This window comes from Cylas formicarius, unplaced genomic scaffold (assembly GCF_029955315.1).
Source record: "Cylas formicarius isolate icCylForm1 unplaced genomic scaffold, icCylForm1.1 PGA_scaffold_8__14_contigs__length_24414737, whole genome shotgun sequence".
Classification (NCBI taxonomy): domain Eukaryota; kingdom Metazoa; phylum Arthropoda; class Insecta; order Coleoptera; family Brentidae; genus Cylas; species Cylas formicarius.
Genome location: NW_026844361.1, coordinates 17,978,055 through 18,001,360, shown reverse-complemented (window position 1 = coordinate 18,001,360; position 23,306 = coordinate 17,978,055). Strand labels below are relative to the sequence as shown.

Here is a 23,306-nt window from a genome sequence, read left to right as displayed (position 1 = left end):
ACAATAAAAAGAAAGCTCGACTTTTTTAGGAACCAAAATAGGGGAAAGTTTGACATCTTGTATAGTGCAGATTAGAATTAGAGTAGTTCGTGTTTAATAATGTGTTTCATTTGTTTTTATTTGTTATCGAGTTTGGTAAAAGATTGTATTTTTGTATTCATGCGAGAGATGTATATTTTGAAATAAATAAAATCCATACAATTTCTTTCTATTATATATTTCATTCAACAAACATATATTATAAATCTACATGATTAAACTGATAAATGCATATCAAACGCCAAGGTGTGAGAGTATTGTAAAGACGAAAATATCGATAAGCGTATTGAAGATATCACAAAATTTATAACGTAAACTATGATTTGCTTAAAACTATAATAGCGACAAATATCGAGCTGCCGTTAATAAAACTCCGTCCAACTCTTTCTTTCAAATCGATTCGATTCAGAATCTTGTGGGTATATTTGAACTACTCTCCTCACTTGGAAAATAAACATTTACCTAAGCGTGACGCGCATTAAATATGGTGCGTACAATTGAACTACGCGTATTCGCGATACCAAATATTTAACTAAAATATCTGAATTTGACTTTCCCTTTGACATTGTTAATATGTTTTATCGTTTTTTATGCCCAAATATCTATTCTTTTTTATGTACCCAATATATAATTCTTTAGTTATTATCAAACTTATATTAGCAACGATAGCTTCAAATCTTTGCCATAATATTAAACAACTGAGTATTGACGTTAAATATGGTGGGTATAATTGAACTACGCGTATTCGCGATTTTTTATAATTTTAGGATACCAAATATTTAACTAAAATATTTGAATTTGACTTTCTCTTTGACATTGTTAATATGTTTTATGGTTTCTTGTGCACAAATACCTATTATTTTTTAATTACTCATTATATAATTCTTTAGTTATTATCAAACCTATATTAGCAACGACAGCTTCAAATCTTTGCCAAAATATTAAAAAACTGAGTATTCACTTTTTGAAAACCTAAGCTTTGAGTATTATTACTAAATACAATTCGTTTTTGCTTAGACCAATGTATGTTTTTTCCCAAAAATCAAACATATTTCTAACAATATTTAAATTCTTTATGCGTACTTAAATACAAGCAATATTGATTAAAAAAAGTGCCTGCAACGCATATGTCAGAGCTGCTAAGTATGGAGTATTAAGAAAATATCATTCGAGAATAAAAAAATCTCCAAGGTCCATTTGAACTACTGACAATTGCTTTCCTTGTGGCTCAATACCTTTAACCGCAGGAGACACCTGTAATTCATGTTACAGCCAGATTTATTATTAAACTATTTGCAGGAAACATTTTATCATGATTTAAATTTGGAAAAAAATTACCTGTGTTCGTTAACAACTTTCTCCTTTCTACTTGCTTGACTGTGTCCTTTTTTTTTTAACTTTAACAATAATTGTTTAGATCTCTCCCTATTTCAAAAAAAATCAAGCCACAAGTCTAGTGCAAAATCAAATCACGCGTAGTCCTTTTGCACTACTTTTTTTTTCGCACACCTCCCAGTAATTGTATTTCATTCCCGATCCTAATCCTTTTTACCGATTTTCTCCACTGTTCTGAGAAATTTAACTTTTACGATGGGCAACAGATCCACCAGAATTTCAGGAACTACTTGCTGTGCATTGATATAAAAAACCAGGTACAAAAACTTAAACCTTACAAATTTAATGTGCACAGTAGCTGTTGAGCTTTCGACTTCAGCACCTTGTTGATGTTGTTGGCGTGCATAGCGTCTTTGCACATGGCGATATAAGGCTCGTAATTGTGTATCTCGTTCACCAAATCGAAATCGTCATCTCGATCTAGGTGGCCGTTCGTTTCAGCGTCGACGTTGCCACGTCGAACGTTTTGCGAGTCCGTGTCGGAGACGCTGAACTGTTGCGGGAATACTTGCTGCAGCTGGTCTACTGGGAAAGTCGAGGCCGCGCAAGTTAAAATGTCTACGGAACGAGAAACATTTTCAAACGTTTCGCGCTAAAAGGAGCGAAATAATACGAGCCTTTCAGCAACTTCTTGTGGAAGAAGCAGATCCTTTTCAAATGTTCCTGCTGGGATATCTGCAGGATTCGGGTCTGCACCGCCGCTATTAGAAATTTCCATTCGTCGGTTTTCGTGAAACGATCCTGCAAAAATCCTGTGATATGCAAAAAAATGGCGAACAAGGACCATGAAAGTTTGTAATTTTTGTTGCGAGCAAATTCGTAGCGTACTTCGATATCTTATCGGCGAACATCGACAATGTTCGCCTCGATATATTCATAAATGTATTAAAATTGGTTTTTGGGATTAAAACCGTAAAAAACACATAAATTTTTGCTTTCGATGTGCCTCACACCTGTCGCACCTTATTTAAATAGGGAACATTTTACAACAAAATATTTTTTTCTACTCCCTACTGTAATATACCTATTGACGTTCATATATCAAGTGTACGGAAAGTGTCACTTCGTTAGCCACTGTCAAATCAGCCAGCGCACTCGTGCCAAACTGACTCGTGACTAAAATACAAATCACAAGCCCTTGTCGATATTTGACGTCAGGTTGATGTAATAAGAAACAAAAAACAAAAAATTATCAAAATCGAACCGTAACCAAAGATTTTACAACAATGTACAGCAGGGAGCAAATGATATTTCGAACACCCTGTATTGAAACATTATTAAAATTGGTATAATTAGGTTCTTAGTACTATTGAATACGAATTCGTTGCCAATTTAACCCTGATAGTATTTCTCTCTTCTCCCTCTGTTGTTAAAGTTAAGCAAAATAAGGTTTCAGTGCATTTTTCAGAGACCCATCCGACAAAAAAAAATTTACATGGGTGTACAGTGCTTCAGAGAAAGACACTGTATCAGCCTAGGGGTATTAGTTCTATGACAAGACAAAACGAAGCAGCATATTTGGTCCAAAACATAGCGAACAGTACATCTGAACGACTTTTACCGTAACAAAAGTCTCACCTTGGCAAACTGAAGCAGACACTGCGGACAGGCGTCGAGAAGCAACGTGACGGCATCGTTGGTTCCCGAAATGATCGACTGGAGGCTCAAATTACCCCTCAAATTCGAGTTGACCGCCAGAAAACCACTGATTTCGACACCCACCTGTTTGGGAACCACCTGACTGCACAGAAGCGCTTGCAATTTTTTCAACACCGTGTCCGCTTCGTCGTTGGGCTGACAATCGGGGGCGGCTGTATAATTTTCGACGCAGAGTTGGTATATTTTGGAGGTTATCTCGACCTACAACGGTAAACTCATTTTATCATCACTAATCCCATTAATATCTAAAGTAGATTAGACAAGCTTCATGCTGTAATTCTTGACATTTAGACCTCAGACTTAATTGTTGATAATTTCATGATTTTTGCGGTTTTTAGTAAAGGGGCTTGTTATAGTGAATTATTATGCAGCTGTTAGGCCCTATTTTCAAAATGTAGTTTATCGGTGACTACAAAAGTTGCCTTGACCTTGAACCCTTATCCGGGATAAATTAATGACATGTAACCGAGTTAGTAATTTTTGTAGTATTTGTTTCGTTACTAGCGGAAAAAAGTTAATTTCTTCGCCGGGTTAATCAGTGAGATTATACAGACACGTGAAAAAAGTATAGAACCAAACATATTTAAAGATTGCGTTTAAAACCAATTGAATATTTCAAAAAATAGTTTAAGTACATAAATATTACACACAATTAAATGTGTCAATATATAAAGTATATTTTTTATATAATAATAGTGAAAATCTCAAATAGCCTGCCATCCATACATTTTTACTGAAAAAAATTATAAACTCATTACTTATATTTATATCTTATTGCCACCTTTATTTTTTATAACTTCTATTAATCTTTTAGGCATGCTATCAACTAATTCCTTAACTACATTAGTTGAAATTTTGATTGATTGACATTATTTGATATTATTTATTATTATTATTATTATATTTATTTATTTATATATTATTTATTTTTGACTGTACCACTCTTTGGACCTATCGTAAAACTAAAAGCAGAAAAGTTTGCTGAACAGCTTGGCATCATCCATTTCATGGATGGTTGGGGAAGTTCAAACAGAGACATGGTATAAATTGCGGACAGATAAGTGGCGAAGCCCGTGATGTCGACAGGAACGTCACTAACGATTGGCTGGAGAAGACGTGGCCAAAACTAGCAGAAAAGTACCCTGCTGACGACATTTTTAATGCTGACGAAACTGGTATTTTTTTACAAAATGACGCGAGATAAAACTCTTAAATTTCGAAGCGAAAAGTGTGTGTGTGAAAAACTTTCTAAAGAATGTATAACAGCGTTAGTAGCTGCCAATATGGGTGGGAGAGAAAAAAGAAAGCTAGTCCTGATGGGAAAATCAACTAACCCACGATGTTTTAAGAACATCAAGCATTTGCCGGCCACTAACAATGCAAACAAGTCTGCATGGATGACATCGCAAATTTTTGAAGAGGAGATAAGGTAAGGGGATGCAGAAATCCCTATATTCCAAATTTTCCATTAATATGCTAGATGCAGTCAACTATATTAGTAAAGCTTGGAAAGAGGTGACAGCAGAGACAATTCAACACTCCTATCATCATGCAGGACTTATTACCGAGACAGAATGCGAAACGGATTTGGAAGATGATCAGCCACTAAGAGAGTGGATAAAGCAGTTTCAAACAACAATATCGGTTACAAGTAAGGAGTTGCAGCATTTTATGGTATTAGATCAGGATTTGCCATATTACAAAGCAAGAAAGGGTGAGGAAGAGCACCAAGAGGAAGAAGAAGATGAAGAAGTTGATCTGGGACCGCCACCCATATTCAGTTAAGCTGCTAGAGAAATGTTTTATGTATCATGGGGAAGATGCCCCTCTCGAAGAAATGGTGAAAATACACGCCAAAGTACGAGATGCGTATTGGCACACTAAAAAAATTCAAAAGAAAATGACCGATTATTTGAAACATTAAATGTAGTTCTTAAACATTTATATAAAATGTTCCTAAGTAGATGTTAAACTATGTATATAAAATAATTAAATATATGCGTATTGTTATTTTTCAAGTGCCTATAACTCTTTATAATGAAAAAAAAGCAGTCCCTTCAATTTCGCTATATAGAATTTCGACTGTATTTATATATTAGTGACACTTGTATAATAAAATATTGAGTCTATATTTTTTCACACGTCTATAGGTTACTCCGTTAGTTTGACATTTAGTAATTCGAGAAGTTATTTTTTTAGGTCGGTTTTAACTTGGGCTTTAGTGTGTGAAAAAATTGCTCCCATCATTCTATTTTGTTTATTATTTCTATTATCTCCTGACGTAATGAGTTTGGGTTTCCTTTGAATATAATACCATAGAGTACCATACACTAACTTCAGGATCAGGTGTTAATATGGCGACCAGAAGAAAGTAATGTAGAGGTCGCCATTGGATCGAATCGATCAGTAATTTAGTTTGCAATTTCAGAATTATATGACACTTAAAATCGTACCTGAAACGGCGGCATTTTGTCGAGATATTCATAACGAAATTCGGAGAAGAGAAAATTGCCTTTCGGCTTTTTCGCTTTCTCGTCGAAATAAGTTTTGTAGACGTGATTATATCGCAATTTTTCTTGGTCGCCGTCTTTCCCAGTCTCGTCCGAGTCGTTCTCCGCGCATTCGTTTTCGATCACCTCACGGGCACTGCCGTCGTCGCTGTCGCGACGCTCGTCTCTCAACTGCAAAATTTGCAACTGGGAGAGATACGATCTTACGAGCAGTTTCATCGCTTCGCTGGCACCCCTTTCGTACGCCACTTTCGTCAAATCTACGTTCTCGGGCCTGGCGAAATACTGCGAGAAGTAACTCTCGAGCATCTTCTGCAGCACCAAGCTCGCGTAGTTGCTGTCGTTGCCTATACTCGACGGCAAATATTCGATGAACACCTGCACAGACATTAGCAGCGTCGATATATACATTTTTTTGAACTATCACAACAATCTTGATGCAAGAAGGAGATACTTGTAAAAGCTTAAATTTATTACCAAGTGCATTGCTAGGAAATAACATTCAAGGAACCGATGAGTTTTCAGATGGGTGTATGAAAAATCAAAATTTTAAGTAGTCGACGTTTCTGTAATTTTACTGCCTTCTTCAGGACTCTAAACGAGATCACATATACTTAAAATCGTGTTCCGAAAGTAATCATAATTATATCAAACTAATTGGGCTAGGTGGCATTACTTAGGCTTATTATTTTTTGTGGCTCTTAACCATCAAGTCAATTCATTTTTGACTAACTGTAACTAAATTTACCCAAATTTTGGCGAAGCTTCTGGTCGTCGGGTCCCACTCTCCCCTATTTATAATGTTATACATAATACTTATAATTATTTATTAAAAACAATTTAATAAAAAAAAAATTACTGATTAGTAACTAATTTTCTATCAATTCAAAAAAGTGTTATTGGTAGTTATAAGATTTTCGAAGGCTCCGGCTTTAGGCTAAATCATTTCACATTTTCAATAAATCAATTATGATTAGGTAATAATATGGAATAGCTTTTTTTAGAATTATTAAGCGGTCCATTTTACCCCTGATATTAGGCAAAGGGCTATGTACAAATATTCAGTATTTATAAAAATAAAAATGAAAAACAAAATTTGGTTAATTTTAAGGCGAAAGGAAGGCTGCTAAATTTTTGATTATTTAAGACATTCTCAGAAAAAAAAAACATTGCAAACTATAAATTAAAGTAATATTAATATTTATATATATATATATATATATATATATATATATATATATATATATATATATATATATATATATATATATATATATATATATATATATATATATATATATATATATATATATATATATATATATATATATATATATATATATATATATATATATATATATATATATATATATATATATATATATATATATATAATATGTTCGAAGTGTTTTCGGAGCGCGAGCATTGAAGATGCCAAGTGAGATTTTGGCGAAACGTCTGCAGGATTCCAGTCGGATGCAGGATACCAGTCGGAGTTCAACAAGCGAACGGATGATATCCCGGAATATAGTGTCATCATATTTTTCCATCCGTGAATCAATACGTGAAAATATATATATATATATATATATATATATATATATATATATATATATATATATATATATATATATATATATATATATATATATATATATATATATATATATATATATATATATATACCAGTGCTAACAACACGATATGTTGATATTTTGCATGTTTTAACAGGAAAGATTTAATATGTTTACAAAACATTTAAAATGGATTGGGCGGCTTTCGTAAGCGTGCGCAAAAGACATTATTGGTAGATCTGGTATGTGATTCGTGTATTTAATATGTAGACATTGAAAACTTTAGTTTTGATAAAGATTTTGCTGCTGGTAGAAAAAATAGTTGTAAGCGGCCAAAGGGGTGTTTTTTTAACCCAGTGATGATTTAATTGATTTATTTATTGAAAATTAATTTTATTCGAAATGTATGATCGATAGTAATTAGATAAATCCAAGCAGAATAAAAACACTCCAATTTTTATTGGTCAGTTAGGTTTGCCTTTGCCTTTAGTTCATATGCAATTAAGTATCAAAACTTTAAATAATCGAGTGGCTTTTATGTCAGTGCTTAGAACCCTTCAGGAGTGTCACAGAACTTGATTAATGCTATTTTGAAAAACAGGCGCAATCCAAAAAATTGACTGACAACATTGTCTCCTTAAAAATTTTAAGATCGAGTTTGAACACCTTGTGTATCTTTAAATAATGTTGAACATTCATTCAAAAAAAAAAAGGTCAATCTTCTATCACATTCTTGCATCAGGTTCTTCAATTTCCAACGTTACCTTTATGATTTTACACAAATTGACAGTCTTCTTTTCGACGATCAACCTAACCAATATGTCGGCGAGCAATTCCGGACAAACGGAAATCAACAATACGGACAACTCGGAAAAACTCGTCACACCTTTCGTTTTGCTTTGAGGGACGTATGTAGTCTCGAAAAGCAAGTCCCAATTATCCAGTAATAGCTCGACGAGTCTTTCGCGCGATATTTTGCGGAGACAAGTCTCCGCAACGTCGCCATTACCCTTCTGTATCTGTAGAATCGTCAACGCCAGATGGCGCTCCGCCCGGTCCTCTTCCCTACTAAACCCACGACTTACAACTTACCCATAAATATATTAAGCTTTAATCAGTAAATAATCTTAATTGATATATTACTTAAAATGTTTCCCTAGAAATTGTGGAATAAAGGGGCTATAAAAGTTAATAGATATTGTAATTTCTATATTATTCTTCAAAGTTTATACTTAATCAACTTCATTAACTATGTACAAAGGTATTTACTGTATTTAGTTGTTAATATTATGAATAAAAATAATATAAAAATAACAAATTGTAAAAATTTGTCCTATACTAATAGAAGGATTTTCAACGATTCTTGTTAAAATTATAATAGTTGATACAAATATTCAAAATAAAATTTTATTTATCGGGTATGTTCAAATATTTGAATTTTTATTATTAATAATTGATGAAATATATAAAATTATAATGGATAAAAATATAATGATTCCTCCTCCAAGTTTATGGGATGGATTGAAGAATAGCATATGCGAGTAGAAAGTATCATTCAGGTTGAGTATGAACTGGAATGATTAAAGGATTAGTAGGAACAAAGTTATCAAGGTGACTTAGAATATAGGGTGTGTAAAAGTAATAAAAGTTAAAATAAAAATTATAATAAATAATCCCAGTAAGTCCTTAAAAGATGAAATGGGATTTTATCTAAATTTATATTTGATCCTAAAGAATCTAATGAACCTGATTGGTGAAGAAAAAGTAAATGAATAACTACTAAGCTAAGGATGATGAAAGGAAGAATAAAGTGAAAAGTGAAAAATCGGGTTAATGTTGGTTGTTAATAGCGAATCCTCCCAAAATTCAGGTTACAATTGAGTTTCCTAAGGAATGGCTGAAATTAAGTTAGTAATAACAGTGGCTGCTCAAACTGTTATTTGCCCTACAAGTAAAACATATCCTAAGAAAGCTATTGATTTAAAAAAAATATTGTTCCACCAATTAGTCAAGTTTCTTTTAAAATTTGTGTATATGCTATGTATAACCCAAAATTAATTGCTCAACAAATAATTCTTATACTATTAAAAGCTAATTCGGTATGTGGATAATAATGTGTAGCTAAAAACGGCCCAACAATGATTCGAATTATGAGGTAAATTCCCAGCAAACTTCTGAAGTTTCATAAATAAGAAATATAGAAATTTTTGCCATGGCAATTAATGTTAATAATAAGTAAGTTATAAATATAACTAGAATTAAATTTTTAGGATAGTTAAAAAATTTTCTTTTGGTTTGGTTTGGTTTTGGTTAGTTAGTTAGTGGTTAGTTCATTACTAAGAGTCTTAAAGTATATACAATATGATTCTCAAAAATAAATTAACATTGCATTAATAACATTAATTATAGCAAGATAAGTATTAAGTAAGATAGTATTAAATTTATTATTTGAGGCAATTCTAGTTAGTCCAGCTTTAGTATGAAGTCCGCTTTTTGCCATTCATTATTCTAGATCACTTCATTATAACTTTACGTTCCATTATTACATATTTATAAATTATTTAATAGATAAGATAACTTGATATTTTGTAAGAATTTATCAATCATGGAAGAATAAATTAGATCACCCCATATGTCGCTAATGTTACTTACTCTGCGCATTTGTCGCTCAGTATCTGAGCCAGCTTATCGGTGGAATACTCCCTGAGCATTTTACTTTTCAAGATGAGGTAAGGCAGGTCCTCATAGCCGTGCGACTCCAACAGGTCGAGCATGATCTCCGCGAAGCTGTTCTTTGATGTGGACCTGAAATACCTGTCGGCGTCGAGGCTAGTCTTGACCTCGCGCAAAATGTGTTTTAAATACCACATCAACCCCTTGGAGGCCTGAAAAACCAGCGGACAAGTAGCCGTGAAGGTTCCAAGTCATCAATTACCTTCTGATTGCTCTGCTCCTCAATCTTCTTCACCCTCTTGAGCGCTTCTAAAGGCGCGACCCTCGCTATTTTGTAATACGGAATGGCCAAAGCGTAATTGGCTTCGTCTGAACACCTACAATCGCAAAAAACGCGAATGAAACGTTTACACGTAATGGTAGTTCAAATGTACATAATGTAGTGGTCTCCCAGCAGAGCGCAGGACGTCCTGTACGTTTCTACTAGGTCGTCGCTCACGTCCGACCTCTGAATTATCAACCTTACGTTGTCGTCGGTGACTGTCCACTTCTTCGTCAGTAGCGCAACTCGCAAAATCATGTGCGCCTCGCTCAACAGATGGCAGTAGGTCTGCGTTGATGTAAATCTGTGAACGTTAGCGACTATGCAAATGTCGTTGAAGATCGTCTTCGGGGATGGTAATTCTAGGTTATAGAGGGTCAAAAACGAAGCAGTGGAACTGAAAAACATTTCAAGTGGCACCTCCATTTGCGGCTGAGCGTTACTCTATATACCTTCCACTCGAGCTCATCGAATGCGCGGGAGAACCATCGGAATTCGCTAATAGAACGATGTAATTCTCAGAGAGCAAGATGCGTTCGACTCCCAAAAAAGGACGGAGTCCTACGAGGCATATGCACTCGTTCACCTCCGGGCAAGCCTACAATCGAGACCGGCGCTAAGCACAACTAAAGTAGTTCAAATATTTTATTACATTGTTTAGGTTATCGATAACGTCGAAGTTTCTACAAAGTTGATGGCCGACCCGAAGCGTGTAGGATTCGAGCCCAGTCTCAGTCAATGCATGCAAAAGGTGATCCTCCATTACCAGTTTGTATACCGGCGAAGTAAAAGGGTACACAGCTATACAATGGTCTTCGTCCGGGTCCTTATCTAAAACACTTCCATGATGATTTTATTTCTTCATTCACAAATTACGTCACACACAAATTTTATAAATTAACGTAAAATTAACAAACTCAAATAAAAACTAATCTCAATGTCAATGTCACTCCTTGGGTGACGTAATTCATGGGTAACTCATGAGTCAATCCGACACCTGCATCTCCGAAAAAATGCAAGTAGCCTTCCTGCTGTGTGGCAATCATACAGGCCACACCGTTCAGGCACTTTCGGTAGTCACTTTTGAGAATAGCGTTGTCCCATTCGTTGACGTTTTTGTTGAAATTTTGTTCTATATACATGGGTCTCAGTATTATGCTTTTAAACTCTTCAGCTACCTGCCTCTGGGCGTTCTCTACCACGATCGGTACCAGCCTGAGCTGGATTAAATCCACAAGTTTGTAATTTGGAACCTTAACCTAAAAGTATGACTACTATCAACTGTGCAAAGTTTATGATTGGCCTTTGACCTATACCTCGGTGGGTGAAGTAGCTTTTAATACGGCAACCAGATCTTTGTCACTAAATGTAAAAGGACTGTGCTTATGAATCAAACTATTTTCTTTAACAATTGTCGGCAAATTGACGGTGATTTTTTCCTTTTTCACGTTCATTGCTTCATCCCTTACTAGCTGCCTATAATCTATCGGTTTATAGTTGGAAACTAAAAAGTTTGCGAATGCGATAGGTAGAATTAATAAATTATGTAACAAAGTTCATGATTCTGTGATTTTTCCCACTAGCTTTTATTTTATAGATGTTCTGTAACACTCAGTACCGCAAAAATTAAATATCATAAAAAGTAGATTGGACATGTTGTAAAGTGAAAATTTAAAAAAAAAAAGTATTCTGTTGGAGGAAAACAATAGGTAACATAAAAAATCCCAAAAAGAAGGCAACCCCATTATGCACGACGCCATCGACACTTACGAAGAAAATTTATATTACTATCCACAGAGTTTTCACAGTAGCTTTCGGCAACAGTACTGGCGACTATTTTAAACATGTGCATAGCATCTTTAGCAACGACTGCAACATAATTCTCGCATATACATATCTCAAATGGACTAAAACCCAGTTCAATAAGAAATGGTAACTCTTCAAAATCGACGAATCTCAATTTCGATATGTCGTGAGTCCTTATATGAAATCGGTAAAGATTGACAGTGTGGCGTGACAGTATGATCAAATTCCCTGATACCTATAACTTATCGCTTTGTAAAATTTTCCGAAACATAAAAACAAAAAGCGGAACTTCCACCTGACAGCAAGCAATAGCATTAGGATTCCTCTTAACAGGTATCTCAATCATCTCCAAACTTCCTAGCTCAGATTGATTGGTTGTGGGAGTAACTCTCCCTGCAATCCTCGCTCTCATTGGCTGAACCATGCCGCACTCTGATGAACCCAAACTCACTCCGCTGCTGGTCATTTTTGACTGCTGTAGGGTTGCGATGCTACCCCAATTCACATAAACCCTGACAAAATTGATTTCTCTGTTTTGCCTATTGAATTTGGTTTCCAGGGTGGAGACATAATCACCTAAACAGTGAGGCTATGATTCGAGCATGTGTATAAATTGTAGAGCCGTACCGTTTAAGCAATGCAGAATTTGAACTACTTCATCAACAGTGGGAAACGTGAACAATACTTCCGATTCTTTTTGTAAGTCGCGCACTTCTACGCAATTATTAGTGAGGGCTAAAAGTAATCTGTCGGGCGGAGCTACCGTGCAAGCCGTCGGCTGCTCCACGGTATGAACGTTCTGATTTGTGAAATGATGGACAGAAATTACACGAACCATTTTCTAAACTAAAACCAGTCGACTAAATGGAATATGTACATTAAATACCTGGTAACGTCGACAAATATACTTAATTTAGTCGAAAAACAAAGGAGTGCCTCATTTAATTAACCTAATTTATTAAACAATAAAAAGGAGGACGAACCACCGTCGAACTTTTTCAGTATCGATTTTTGCATGAAGTATCAAATTACGTACATTTAAAGTGGAATCGGGTGAAATAATACTAAGTCGAAGGCATTTACTACTTCAATCGTAACTTTTCGGAAAACATTTTTCGAATTTTCTGTTTGGAAGAAGTTTGTTTTGAATTTGTTTGTAGGCAATTCGTGTTAGAAATGTCAAAAAGTAAATAAAAGGCAAGGACAGCGGATTGGTGAGTTTAAAACAATTTCCTACGAAGGTCAATTGCTTGCTTGCTGAGATTATATTAATATTATTTAATGTAGATACTCAAATTAATTAATCAATATAATTTAATATCGCACAGTAGTTGTAAAAAAAGATAACCCTTTTTAAGGCTATTCTCAGTAATGACGTCTTAGAACTACAAGTATCAAATTGTTTATTAAATAAGTTGAATTTATTTTAAAAATGACTAATGACAAACTAAAGAACGCTTTTTCATATTTCCCTACTTGCCTGAATTTACTATTTTAACAAAATCGGTCAAAAAGACCTTTACAGAATTGATGCAGAAAGAAACCAACACCTTTAGGTTAATGTTCCTCTACCCGTCAAATTGAAAACTTGCTAACCACCCAGAAAAATTTAAATTTTCGCTTAATTTTTCGTAGAAAGCCAGGGCAAATTAAACACTACCATATGTTTACAGTTTTTATTAAAAATTCAAATAGCAAACATTTAAAAGTCGAATATAGCAAGTATTTATCAAAAATGATATAAATAGGACCACAGCAACAAGTTAAATGCACTATTATTAGTTTCGTATTCAAAGTTACAATAAGCGGAATTTGCAGTTTTCTGTGAAAATGGTAACAAAAACAAGTGTTTTGGTATTGTGCTATTCACAACCGATAAATTTACGAAAATGGCATCCTCAGGGTATCCAAAAATAGTCCGGTGTATTATCTTAGAAAAAGGCGGCTTATATCAATCAAAAGCGAGTTGATCATATTTGACCGTTACGTGATAAAAGTTTATTATCGTTTTGAGTTTATTTTTAATCGGCGAATACTCAGCCACCGTTCTACGTTATAAACATTTGTTTTGCAACATTACGAGTAATAATTTTCTTTACTAAGGATATCACCACCGATATCAACTACTGTACCTGCATCAGTTTATTAATTTTTACAAAATTCCAAACCAAAACTTTCATTCCGGCAATTAACGACGCGAACGGAGTCAACGGTCAAAAGAAGCCAGAACAACGTACTAAGTAAGCGGTATCACTCATTCCTATATAGATTTTTTCTTCGTCCAATCAGTAAGAAGGTAAATCGCGCTTGCACTTCCCCATTTAACGACCAACGCTGAAAAAACTGACACCGAATAAAAATGAACAGGAGCCACCAAAGCACGAAAACAGGAATGAGGTTAATACTTTAAGACAATAGATGGCGAGTATACTATGTATGGTCAGTTATTCCACAGTTTTTTGCCTTTACTTTGAAGCTGTGGTGCCACCTAGCGAATACAAGGGGGACTAAGTATATCGATTTTATAGAAGGGATGTGACATATAATTTCTCAACACTCAACACTTTTACTGTCACCCCGTAAAGCAGAATGTTTGCGAATTTTAATTGCCGGACGAGAATGACCAATGACGCGAAAAAAAAAAAACAAAAAAAAACAAAATTTCCATAATCTATTATAGAATAATAAAAATTAACAATATAAACACGAATAATATTAGAAAAAAACATACAGAAAATACATCACAAACATGTTTCGATATCTATGTACATATAAACGCTAGTATTTATGTACAGAATTATTGAGGGGGCCCGCGGGCATCCCACGCGTTCCGGATTTTTTCCCCTTTAAACAGTGCGGATCGAATATCCTAATACCCTCCGGGCCGCCATATTACGGAATACTATTTAAAGTTTACATTTTATATCACGAAAAATAACCCCCGCCCCCCTACCCCACCGATGTGTTGAATGTTTTCCTCCTGAACGTATTACTTTTCCAAACAAAAAAAAATATCAAAAAGTAAACAATAACGAGGGGGCGCTGCCCCATCAACCCTACACACAAAAAAAATCACACATCTTTCCACTGGAAATGGCTAGCGCGTGGGACTAGAAAAAACTATTGCTTATTTTTCGTTCCTATTTATGATAGCAGTCAACACACCAAAAAAAAAACACTCGGTATTTAAATATAAACGAAGAGGAAGTAACCCCCGCCCCAGCTGCCGCAGAAACGGACGCTCCCCGGAAAAATTATAAGGAAACACTGTTAAAGCAATAAAGTCAGTCCTATGCAACCAACACAATCGTTACCGGTCGTGTTTGCAAGCCGAACCGCAGATGCCAGAGTGACCACGCCCCTCAGCATTTCAGAACATTTAGTTTTCGGAAATAAAGCAATTAAACATGGATGTTTAAAAAGCCGCCAGTGACATCATAAGACTGCAAATAAGAAAGGGGTCAGTGCTTAACTGTTGACGTTACTTTTTTACTGAGATTCACTGTAAAAAAAAAGTTATAAATCCCAACAATCCATAATTCATTTAAGTATTTCTCGTACTAATTTGTTTGAGGGTGAAATCCACTTATGGGCCTACTTATAGACAGTTACATTGCACCAACTTTGAGCGAAAACTAACTAACAAAAAGCAGCTCGTAACTGATAAAATAGTGAATAATTCAGGCTTATAAATGTCGTGTACTACAAATTCTGCATGTTTATCGTTTTTAAAATAATTGCTACTTTATCACAGACGCATAGTTCTCAGATACCGAGTAAACGTTATTTACTGGCATGTGACGTCACCGCTGATCGATTTCGGTAAGTCGTTAAATCGCTGGGGGGCGTGGCTATGAAGAACCGGTAACGGATGATTACGAATCGGTGCATTATTCGATCGCTTTCGACATAAAATCTATGAACCGCCTGGCGTACTGATCCGGATCGCACGTGCTGATTCCGTCCACGTTCGAGCCGTACTTGACAGTTTTCGCCGCTTTCGCGGCCTGCTTCTTGACGCCGTAATGCGTCAGCACGTCTATGATCGCGACGAAGTAGATCTCCTTGACGGGGGCGGTATCGCAACTAGGTATGGCGTAGATGTCTAACTCCGGGATTATGCCTCCTGCGAAAGCATCGGTTCGCGTGTAGTAAACCCCGGAAGTGTTATTTCGCAAAGCAGCAGAGTGACGCTGTAAACCCGAAGCGGGACAAACGAACTACTGTCAAGCCTTGCGCGGCGGTCCAATTTTTACAAACGGCACAAGAAAAATTAAGTCTCGTTGCTAGTAAATTGGTCGAAATTCATTTTATTTTTAAGGGGGTAATAAGCCCGGTAGACACTAGTGATAGAACGATACCGAAATAGATATCGGTATATTGACAGTGAAATAATTACTAATATATACGAGAAATGGTCCATCTACAAATGTTATACACTGGCTTTTTATATTTTAGGATAATATCAAAATGTCTATAAAAGAGGCCCCGTTTATCTTTCACATTACTTTTAATTTACTTTTACTAAACTCTCCGTAATAGTGCGCAATAGTTCTTTTTTTAATACCGCCATTTTTTACTTCCTTTCTATTTGACCTCGCCAAGCACTAAAGTGTTGAGTATGAAATAAAAAAACCTGTATCTAATGAAATTTTACATCACAAACCAATGCTTTCCCCACAATGGAATTTGCCCGGTTTTAGTTTTGGGCTTGTATAAATAGATGGCGCTGTTTATGTTTGCAGCGAATTTGACAGAAAAAATTAGAAGCAACATTTGCGTTGTTTTATAAATAAAGGCATTTAGTTCTATTTTTTGGAAACTCTGGTATACTAAAGAAACAAGAAAAAAATCTAAGTGAAAAAAATATTCAAGGGGAAACTGGAGACTCTTGAGATGAGGAAATCTATAATCAGATCAAGAAAAATCTAACAACTCCAAAAAAAAATGGAATTTCCTAAAAAACTTCAATATTTTGTAGTTTAACACATTGTTTTTATAAAAAATGGCAATCAACAATTCGTTTAAAAAACCTGTAAGCATTGCAATCTAACCAGGAAAATTAAACCGATTATTATAAAAAATTAAAATAAAGAATTTCTTAAACAAAAAAAATATGTATTTAAATGCAATCCAAAATTAGCTATAAATGTAGGAGAATAGGCTTCCCCATTAAACGAATTTTAAATTTGAGGCAAAACATCAGAAATTATCTTTAATGACTTGCTCAAGTTTTTCTTAGTGGTTTAAAGTTCACCCAGAGCGCTATAAATATTACGTTACACGAAAACGCCTTGTGAAGTCAAGATGCATTAAATGTCAGCGGGTGGGAACTGTTAAACTAACCTAAATCCTCTTATCTATGGATTCTATGGTCATTGTACTTAATAAATATTTAAGGTTGAGGAGACTTTACTGTACGTTATATGTTACTTTATATAAGTTTTCCGCCTCCCATATGGTAACAACTTTTGTAGATTTTTTAAAAGTATTTCAAAAATATTTGGCAGGTGAGTTCTAAATATACTAGTATACATTTCTGGCAAATAAGGAAATAGACAGCACTTTCATTTTGTTTGTCCACCGACAAGTTATTGTATGTGGTAAATACATTATTGCCATTTAATTAAAACGTTTGAACAATCAATAAGTGTCACAAGTAAAAAAGAAAAACTTATGCTCGCAAAAATTACACCGCGTCCACGACCAACAAAATACCAGTCTAAAATAAATGCATTTCTAATTAAAATAACTTTAGGAATCGCATAGTGTCTACCAGGCTTGAGATATGAGATTGGTTTTGGTAAGGCTATTTCATTATAAATAAGAATATATTTAAAATACAAAAAAAAAACCGTTGATTAATTTTTTATAGACCTTAACAACTTGGGGAACATGGTAGTAACCATTTCTAAAAATTAAATCTAAATTTCAAAATCGATGATCCCGCCCGCCCGACGCACGAGCACCCTCCACCAAACGTAAAACGTAAACGTAACGCGTACGGCAATAGAAAAGCGAAAACCGATAAAAGCGACGTAAAAAAAAAATCGTAAAAAAAATGTCCGCTCTTTCTCACCTGAAACGTGGTTAACATACTGGTAAATTTTGTTCAATTTACCTTCGTACTGCAGACTGTGCTCTCTCAGATAGTGGGCCACCCCGCTCGGCGAATCCGGCGGGGTGTTAAAGCCCATGTTGCGGTTCTCGAGGCCGGAGCCGGACTCGCTCTCGTCCGAGTCCTGCTGGTTCTCGGCCTCGAGCTCTTTTTCCCGCTGCCGCTCCTGCTCGCCCCGCTCCACCTCGTGGATGCCTGCAATTAAAACGGTACCGTACAGTACTTAACCTCGCTTCAGCTCTTAGAAACAACGCTTGTTTTTCCGTGCATACATTTTTATTGGGCAAACATAATATCAAATTATGGAACAAAATGAATAAAAAGCTCTTAAAAAAATGTTCAGATTATGTTGACTTCAAATCAAACCAATTCTTATTCAAGAGGAAAATTTTCTTGCTATTTCTGTTTGACAGAAATATCGTAAAGAAAAGCTAGCTCGAACAACTATAAAATAGACAAATTGAGAAAGGCTCCAGGGTTGCTTGAGCCTAATAAACAACTATACTTCCACCTCCCATTATTCCTCATAATGTATTTCTTCAACACCTGCCAAAAAACCTCATCTGCAATAAATAGTTTAACCATCAAACCAAACCAACACTGTCCATCGCCTCTTCATCAACCATTGAATATTACCTTTCCATTTCATTTCCCCTTTTAGATTAATAAAAGAACATTTTACATTTTACAAAAAGGAAGGAAGTGTTCTGGGCTCTTTGTTGTTCGTTTTATATATATTACTCTAGTCTGCTCTACTCTGGTGGTTAATCTGTTAGAACGTAAGGATCAAAAATTAACCAAGGCTGTCATCATATTTAATTTTCACGTTGGCCTTTCGCCTAAGTACGTTTTGGTAAAATTTGGTTGGCACTTGCCGCTTAGAGTCTTAAATTTTACTCAAAAAGCCAGTTATTGGTAGCATTGTACCCAGAACAACGGTTACAAAATTCTCAAACTTTTTAGCTCCAGTGGATTTTCAATAGTAAATGTGAGAGGAGCAAAGATTATTGATTCAAAGTTCTGTCCTTAAATTCTTAGGTGTTGAAGTGGATGCCAATTCATGCGACCATCAAACAAATAAAGATAAAAATAAAGCTCTCCACGCGGAATTGGGTTAATATTTTTTTAGATACATTAATTTGGTTCCCTACCCTAGATTAGATCATGACAATTCCTATACTTGGCATGTAAGTTAAACTCAAATCAATAGCCGATTGGAAGAATTGAATGGAAAACCCAACTTTCGCTTACCCAGCAAAAGGCTATAGTCCATCAAATGTAGTTTGGTGAGAAAATCGACGTCCGCTGTCAGAGTTTCCATTAGTTTCGACTTTGCCTCGTCGCCGATGTAAACTTTCATTTGTTCGTTGACGAAATCGTTATCCTTTAACGTAGGCAACTCTTTTTCCCTCTCTTTTTCGGATGCCTCGCGATCGACAGTCGATCCTTTCAGGTCGAACTTGCGATGGACATTCAGGTGGTTGGAAAATACGTTCCGGGTGACAACGATGTAGGTCTCTACATTATCGACGGTTAGTCGGTACATCCCCAAGTACTGGGGCAGAAGTGTTTTGCCGTGTCTTTCGACTATGTACTGCAATTTACGATATCATGTCAAAAGGGGAGACGTGATTGACTCTGTGATGTCAGTTACTTACGGGATGATAGTGTTTTAGAAACGAATGCATCCGTTCCACTTCCTCGGAGGTTAGCGTTTTGATCACAAAGATTTTGTCGTAGCTTTGGTAGAATTTTGCTCCGCTCTTGCCGGCAGAGTCGTCGGGCAGAGGTTGGGACCTTTAAATTGATGAAATAGTTTGAAACGCTACTTCAAAAATTTTTGAAAAAAAAATCATACAAGTTATTATTGATACTTTATAGTAATAATAATTTTCAATATTTATTTAGAAACGACAGTCTTTTTGGTACATATTTTGAAAGTTAATCATTGCTTAAGGTCTCAATTACTAAACGCAATTTTATTTGTCCCGTGTCCTAAATATATATCTCTACTGTAAAAGCAAAGAGAAAATATGACCGAGTTCCTTCTATGCGCATGCGTGTCTGTGGATCATTTGTATTCTCGCTATTGTTAATATCAGCTAGGAATAAAATTAGGGTTTTTAATGCGGTATATCCTTATAAATTCAGCTGATTACTACAAAATCAATCGAGCAAAGTGACGTCAAGTTAAATATTTGTAATTTGTACAAAATTTTAAGCACAAACAAAAAGTGAGCAATCGAAGCCTATAATAAAGGAATGGAATGAAATGAATACATTAACCAATCTACAATTCCTAATTTAGCAAAGGAAATACCACACAGATTTAGGAATACCTTTTGGAAAAAACCGCAAAAATTAAAACCAATACAAATTTAAGCAGTCTAACTTTAGACCTGGAATCACCATTGATAATATTGACGTGGCACGCCAACAGGAAACTTTACGCCAAAAAAAAAGAAAAACTAAAATTAGAAGCAAATCAGATTGTTTGATCCTTGCTAATTTTAGCCTCTGAATCACCTTTGATAAAAATTATATGGTGTACCTAATCTAGCGCAAATCTCAAAAAGATATTTGTGATTTGAATGGGTATCATTTTCTACAAAATAATAAGTGTACAAGCACAAAAACCTAACAAACAATAATTGAAATGTATCACAACCTTTTTGCTGTTGAATTATTCATGCAACAATTCCAGTTACATTAATTATTTATGTAAAAGCAACATTAATTAGGAAAAAGGTAGAATTAAAAACGGACAATAGCCTGTAAGCAAAACAAGTTGTAAACAAGATACCTGTTTTTAAATTTCTAAAAGAATATATTTTACATAACTTTATTTGTATGTAGCTGAAGGACATATTCGCCAAACTCGTTTAAAGGCAATAAAAATATTTTAATCATTACCACCGCATGTTCTACTATAAAAATATAATTTTTTAATTTTTAAACAAAGAAAACCATTTTCTCGGTAAATCAATTTTAGCAATAAACTAATAAAATAACTAACCTTGTAAGAGACTCTTTGTAGTCTAAGTCATCAATTCCAAATCTCTCTCTGATATTTCTAAACACCATTGGGCAATACTCCTTCACTTTGAAATGTGAGGGCATGTTTTCTCTAAGAGGATAATTGCAAAAACAATTATCGTAACAATTAATGAAAACTAATAGGTACTTACTTATTAAATAAATGATTATCAATCTTTATTTTGGAATAAGCTCGAAAATCGTCCGGCAACAACATAACAGGAATTGTAACGTGCATCAGTTCATTAATCTAAAAGGAAAATCATTTCAATCTCTAAAAACATAATAGCCTCCCTACATTTACCGTGTGATTAATGCCCCACATGAACACGCTGAGGAACGGCTCGTTCGCCCTGAATAGTTTTACCTTTTGATGTTTCACCCGAAAATGTTTCTTTTTTAGCTTGGATTGGCCGCTGGAACTCATCATGACAGTTTTTCCGGATTAATTACCTCCTGTAACTCACTGCACCACGTTATTTATGGCATGGCATTGTTACACCAATTTATTTTATCGGCGGATTAAGCGGATTCGACGAAGCTGGTTTGTTTATCAACGCGCTGATTATCAATTTTGATGTGTAAAATTATGTTTCGGAACACACCTTCATTGATTAATTTTCGGTTACTTTCGTTATCGGTCTCGAATGTTCCCGATCGGACCTAGTCCGGTTCACAGGTTCCTCACTGGAAACGCAATGTTCAACGTTTATAAAATTTATTGATTGAAATCATATTTACTTCTATGCGAATTGCAATAAACCTTAGATGTGTATTTTATCGATTTAATAACGAAATCTTCAATAATTTATACGAAAACTATAGAAAACAAACACCATTGACAACAGATAAGCGCCTGTATTTAAAACCACGGATCACATAAACTATAGTCACATTTTTTCATTTGTCAAACATTTTAATTTCGATACATAACCTTATTTGATAATTCTTCGAAATTTGAAGTGATTTGCTCGCAAAGCCTAAACAATGGCTTTGTCTGAAGATGTAAAACAGCGACTTTCCATTGTTATTGAGCTCGGAAAAACTGTATTTCACTATGGTTTCATACCTACGGTGTTATATCTAGGTTAGTATCATTATTGTTGAATTAATAATTTTCACACTACCCATTTTAGGTTTTACTAAAGGCGCAGACCCCGGCATGCCCGAGATTACATTGGCAAAGTAGGTATAAAAGTTATTATTTTCATTAAATTAATAATTACTTTTTTTCCAGCTTACTATGGTAATTTTAATATTTGGTGTGCAAAAATGTTTTGATATAGTAATAGGTCAATAAAAAATTAATTTGCTTTATTCATTTATTATTTGGAAAAGTAGATGCAATAATACTGCAAATCTACACATTCAAATAACAAAATAAACACTGGAAAAAAATCATGAGATCAGCCATTGTAAACTAAAATTGTTGAATAATTATAATTCCATGTTTATTTATTATATTGGAATCTTTTTAAAAATCTTTTATCCATTATCTGCTAAAAAACAATTTGATTTTCTTTCAACTTTCCTGCAAATTCGATTAACATGTTATCAAAAAACTTAATGAGATAAAACAACAAACTGTGGTGTTAGAGATGAGTAAAATGCCCCATCTTTGTCTTAACATTTTCACAGTTTTGTTCTAATTTCCTGTAAGTTCGGTATTTATTTGTAATCCTGCGAACATATAGACATACTGTTACAAATGCTGTTACTATGATTAGCGAAACCGCAGCCCTAAAAAAAGATTACTCCATTAGAAAATGGAAACAATGGCAACAATAATTGTACCAGTAATACCAAATTTCTACAGACTTTTTGCAGCATTTATCTTCGCCGCAACAATATTCGGTATTTTCGTCACATGTTCCGAATTCACAATAGTCACCAACAACCTGAAAATTCAAGTAACATTCAACGGCTTTGGCTAATGTAATTATATTACAAAATCGATAAACAAGAAACTATAAACAATTTTCGAAAATTTCATGAAGACCGAACCTAATCTAAATGAAAATATTTTATCTAATTATTCACAGAGATTGGCGACACTGAATATTAAATTCTTCAATCTTCTGTGCCATTGCCACCACAATTTTTTTCGAAATGCCAATTTAGGTTCTATGCTAATATAACCTTACTGTGAACGACCGCAACAAACAACAGCTGTT

At 34.7% G+C, this 23,306-nt stretch overlaps 3 protein-coding genes and 1 long non-coding RNA gene across 8 annotated transcripts; 1 reads left to right on the top strand and 3 right to left on the bottom strand.

The window, feature by feature from the left end:
* Positions 1–201: 201 nt before the first annotated feature.
* On the bottom strand, positions 202–13,185 carry LOC132706255 (uncharacterized). Of its 4 annotated transcripts, none has more exons than XM_060677473.1 (16): positions 13,015–13,185; positions 12,606–12,824; positions 12,274–12,554; positions 11,943–12,213; positions 11,489–11,676; positions 11,170–11,431; positions 10,825–11,003; positions 10,625–10,770; positions 10,285–10,569; positions 10,113–10,227; positions 9,830–10,062; positions 7,942–8,245; positions 5,547–5,981; positions 3,013–3,294; positions 2,052–2,175; positions 202–1,992 (listed from the first exon to the last, which is right to left on the bottom strand). In XM_060677473.1, exons 2-16 carry the CDS (start codon positions 12,814–12,816, stop codon positions 1,709–1,711), a joined length of 3,600 nt encoding a protein of 1,199 aa, XP_060533456.1. In that variant the 5' UTR covers positions 12,817–12,824; positions 13,015–13,185; the 3' UTR covers positions 202–1,708. The 4 variants fall into 4 exon arrangements, with proteins under 4 accessions (XP_060533456.1, XP_060533460.1, XP_060533458.1 ...); XM_060677477.1 differs by having other exon boundaries at positions 7,942–8,242; XM_060677475.1 differs by having other exon boundaries at positions 12,606–12,819.
* Positions 13,186–13,619: 434 nt separating this feature from the next.
* LOC132705935 (phosphatidylinositol 5-phosphate 4-kinase type-2 alpha) lies at positions 13,620–21,758 on the bottom strand. Of its 2 annotated transcripts, none has more exons than XM_060676911.1 (7): positions 21,437–21,758; positions 21,285–21,382; positions 21,113–21,223; positions 19,755–19,893; positions 19,348–19,690; positions 18,058–18,291; positions 13,620–16,104 (listed from the first exon to the last, which is right to left on the bottom strand). In XM_060676911.1, the coding sequence occupies exons 1-7, from the start codon at positions 21,560–21,562 to the stop codon at positions 15,869–15,871; spliced, it is 1,287 nt and encodes a 428-aa protein (XP_060532894.1). In that variant the 5' UTR covers positions 21,563–21,758; the 3' UTR covers positions 13,620–15,868. The 2 variants fall into 2 exon arrangements, with proteins under 2 accessions (XP_060532894.1, XP_060532895.1); XM_060676912.1 differs by having other exon boundaries at positions 18,100–18,291; positions 21,437–21,754.
* A 322-nt stretch (positions 21,759–22,080) lies between these two features.
* LOC132705937 (mitochondrial import receptor subunit TOM7 homolog) lies at positions 22,081–22,726 on the top strand. The gene is made up of 3 exons (XM_060676915.1): positions 22,081–22,219; positions 22,269–22,317; positions 22,370–22,726. The coding sequence occupies exons 1-3, from the start codon at positions 22,120–22,122 to the stop codon at positions 22,380–22,382; spliced, it is 162 nt and encodes a 53-aa protein (XP_060532898.1). The 5' UTR covers positions 22,081–22,119; the 3' UTR covers positions 22,383–22,726.
* A 7-nt stretch (positions 22,727–22,733) lies between these two features.
* On the bottom strand, positions 22,734–23,124 carry LOC132705938 (uncharacterized). The gene is made up of 3 exons (XR_009619534.1): positions 23,081–23,124; positions 22,936–23,030; positions 22,734–22,872 (listed from the first exon to the last, which is right to left on the bottom strand). It is a non-coding gene; the product is annotated as an uncharacterized LOC132705938 (long non-coding RNA).
* Positions 23,125–23,306: the final 182 nt, after the last annotated feature.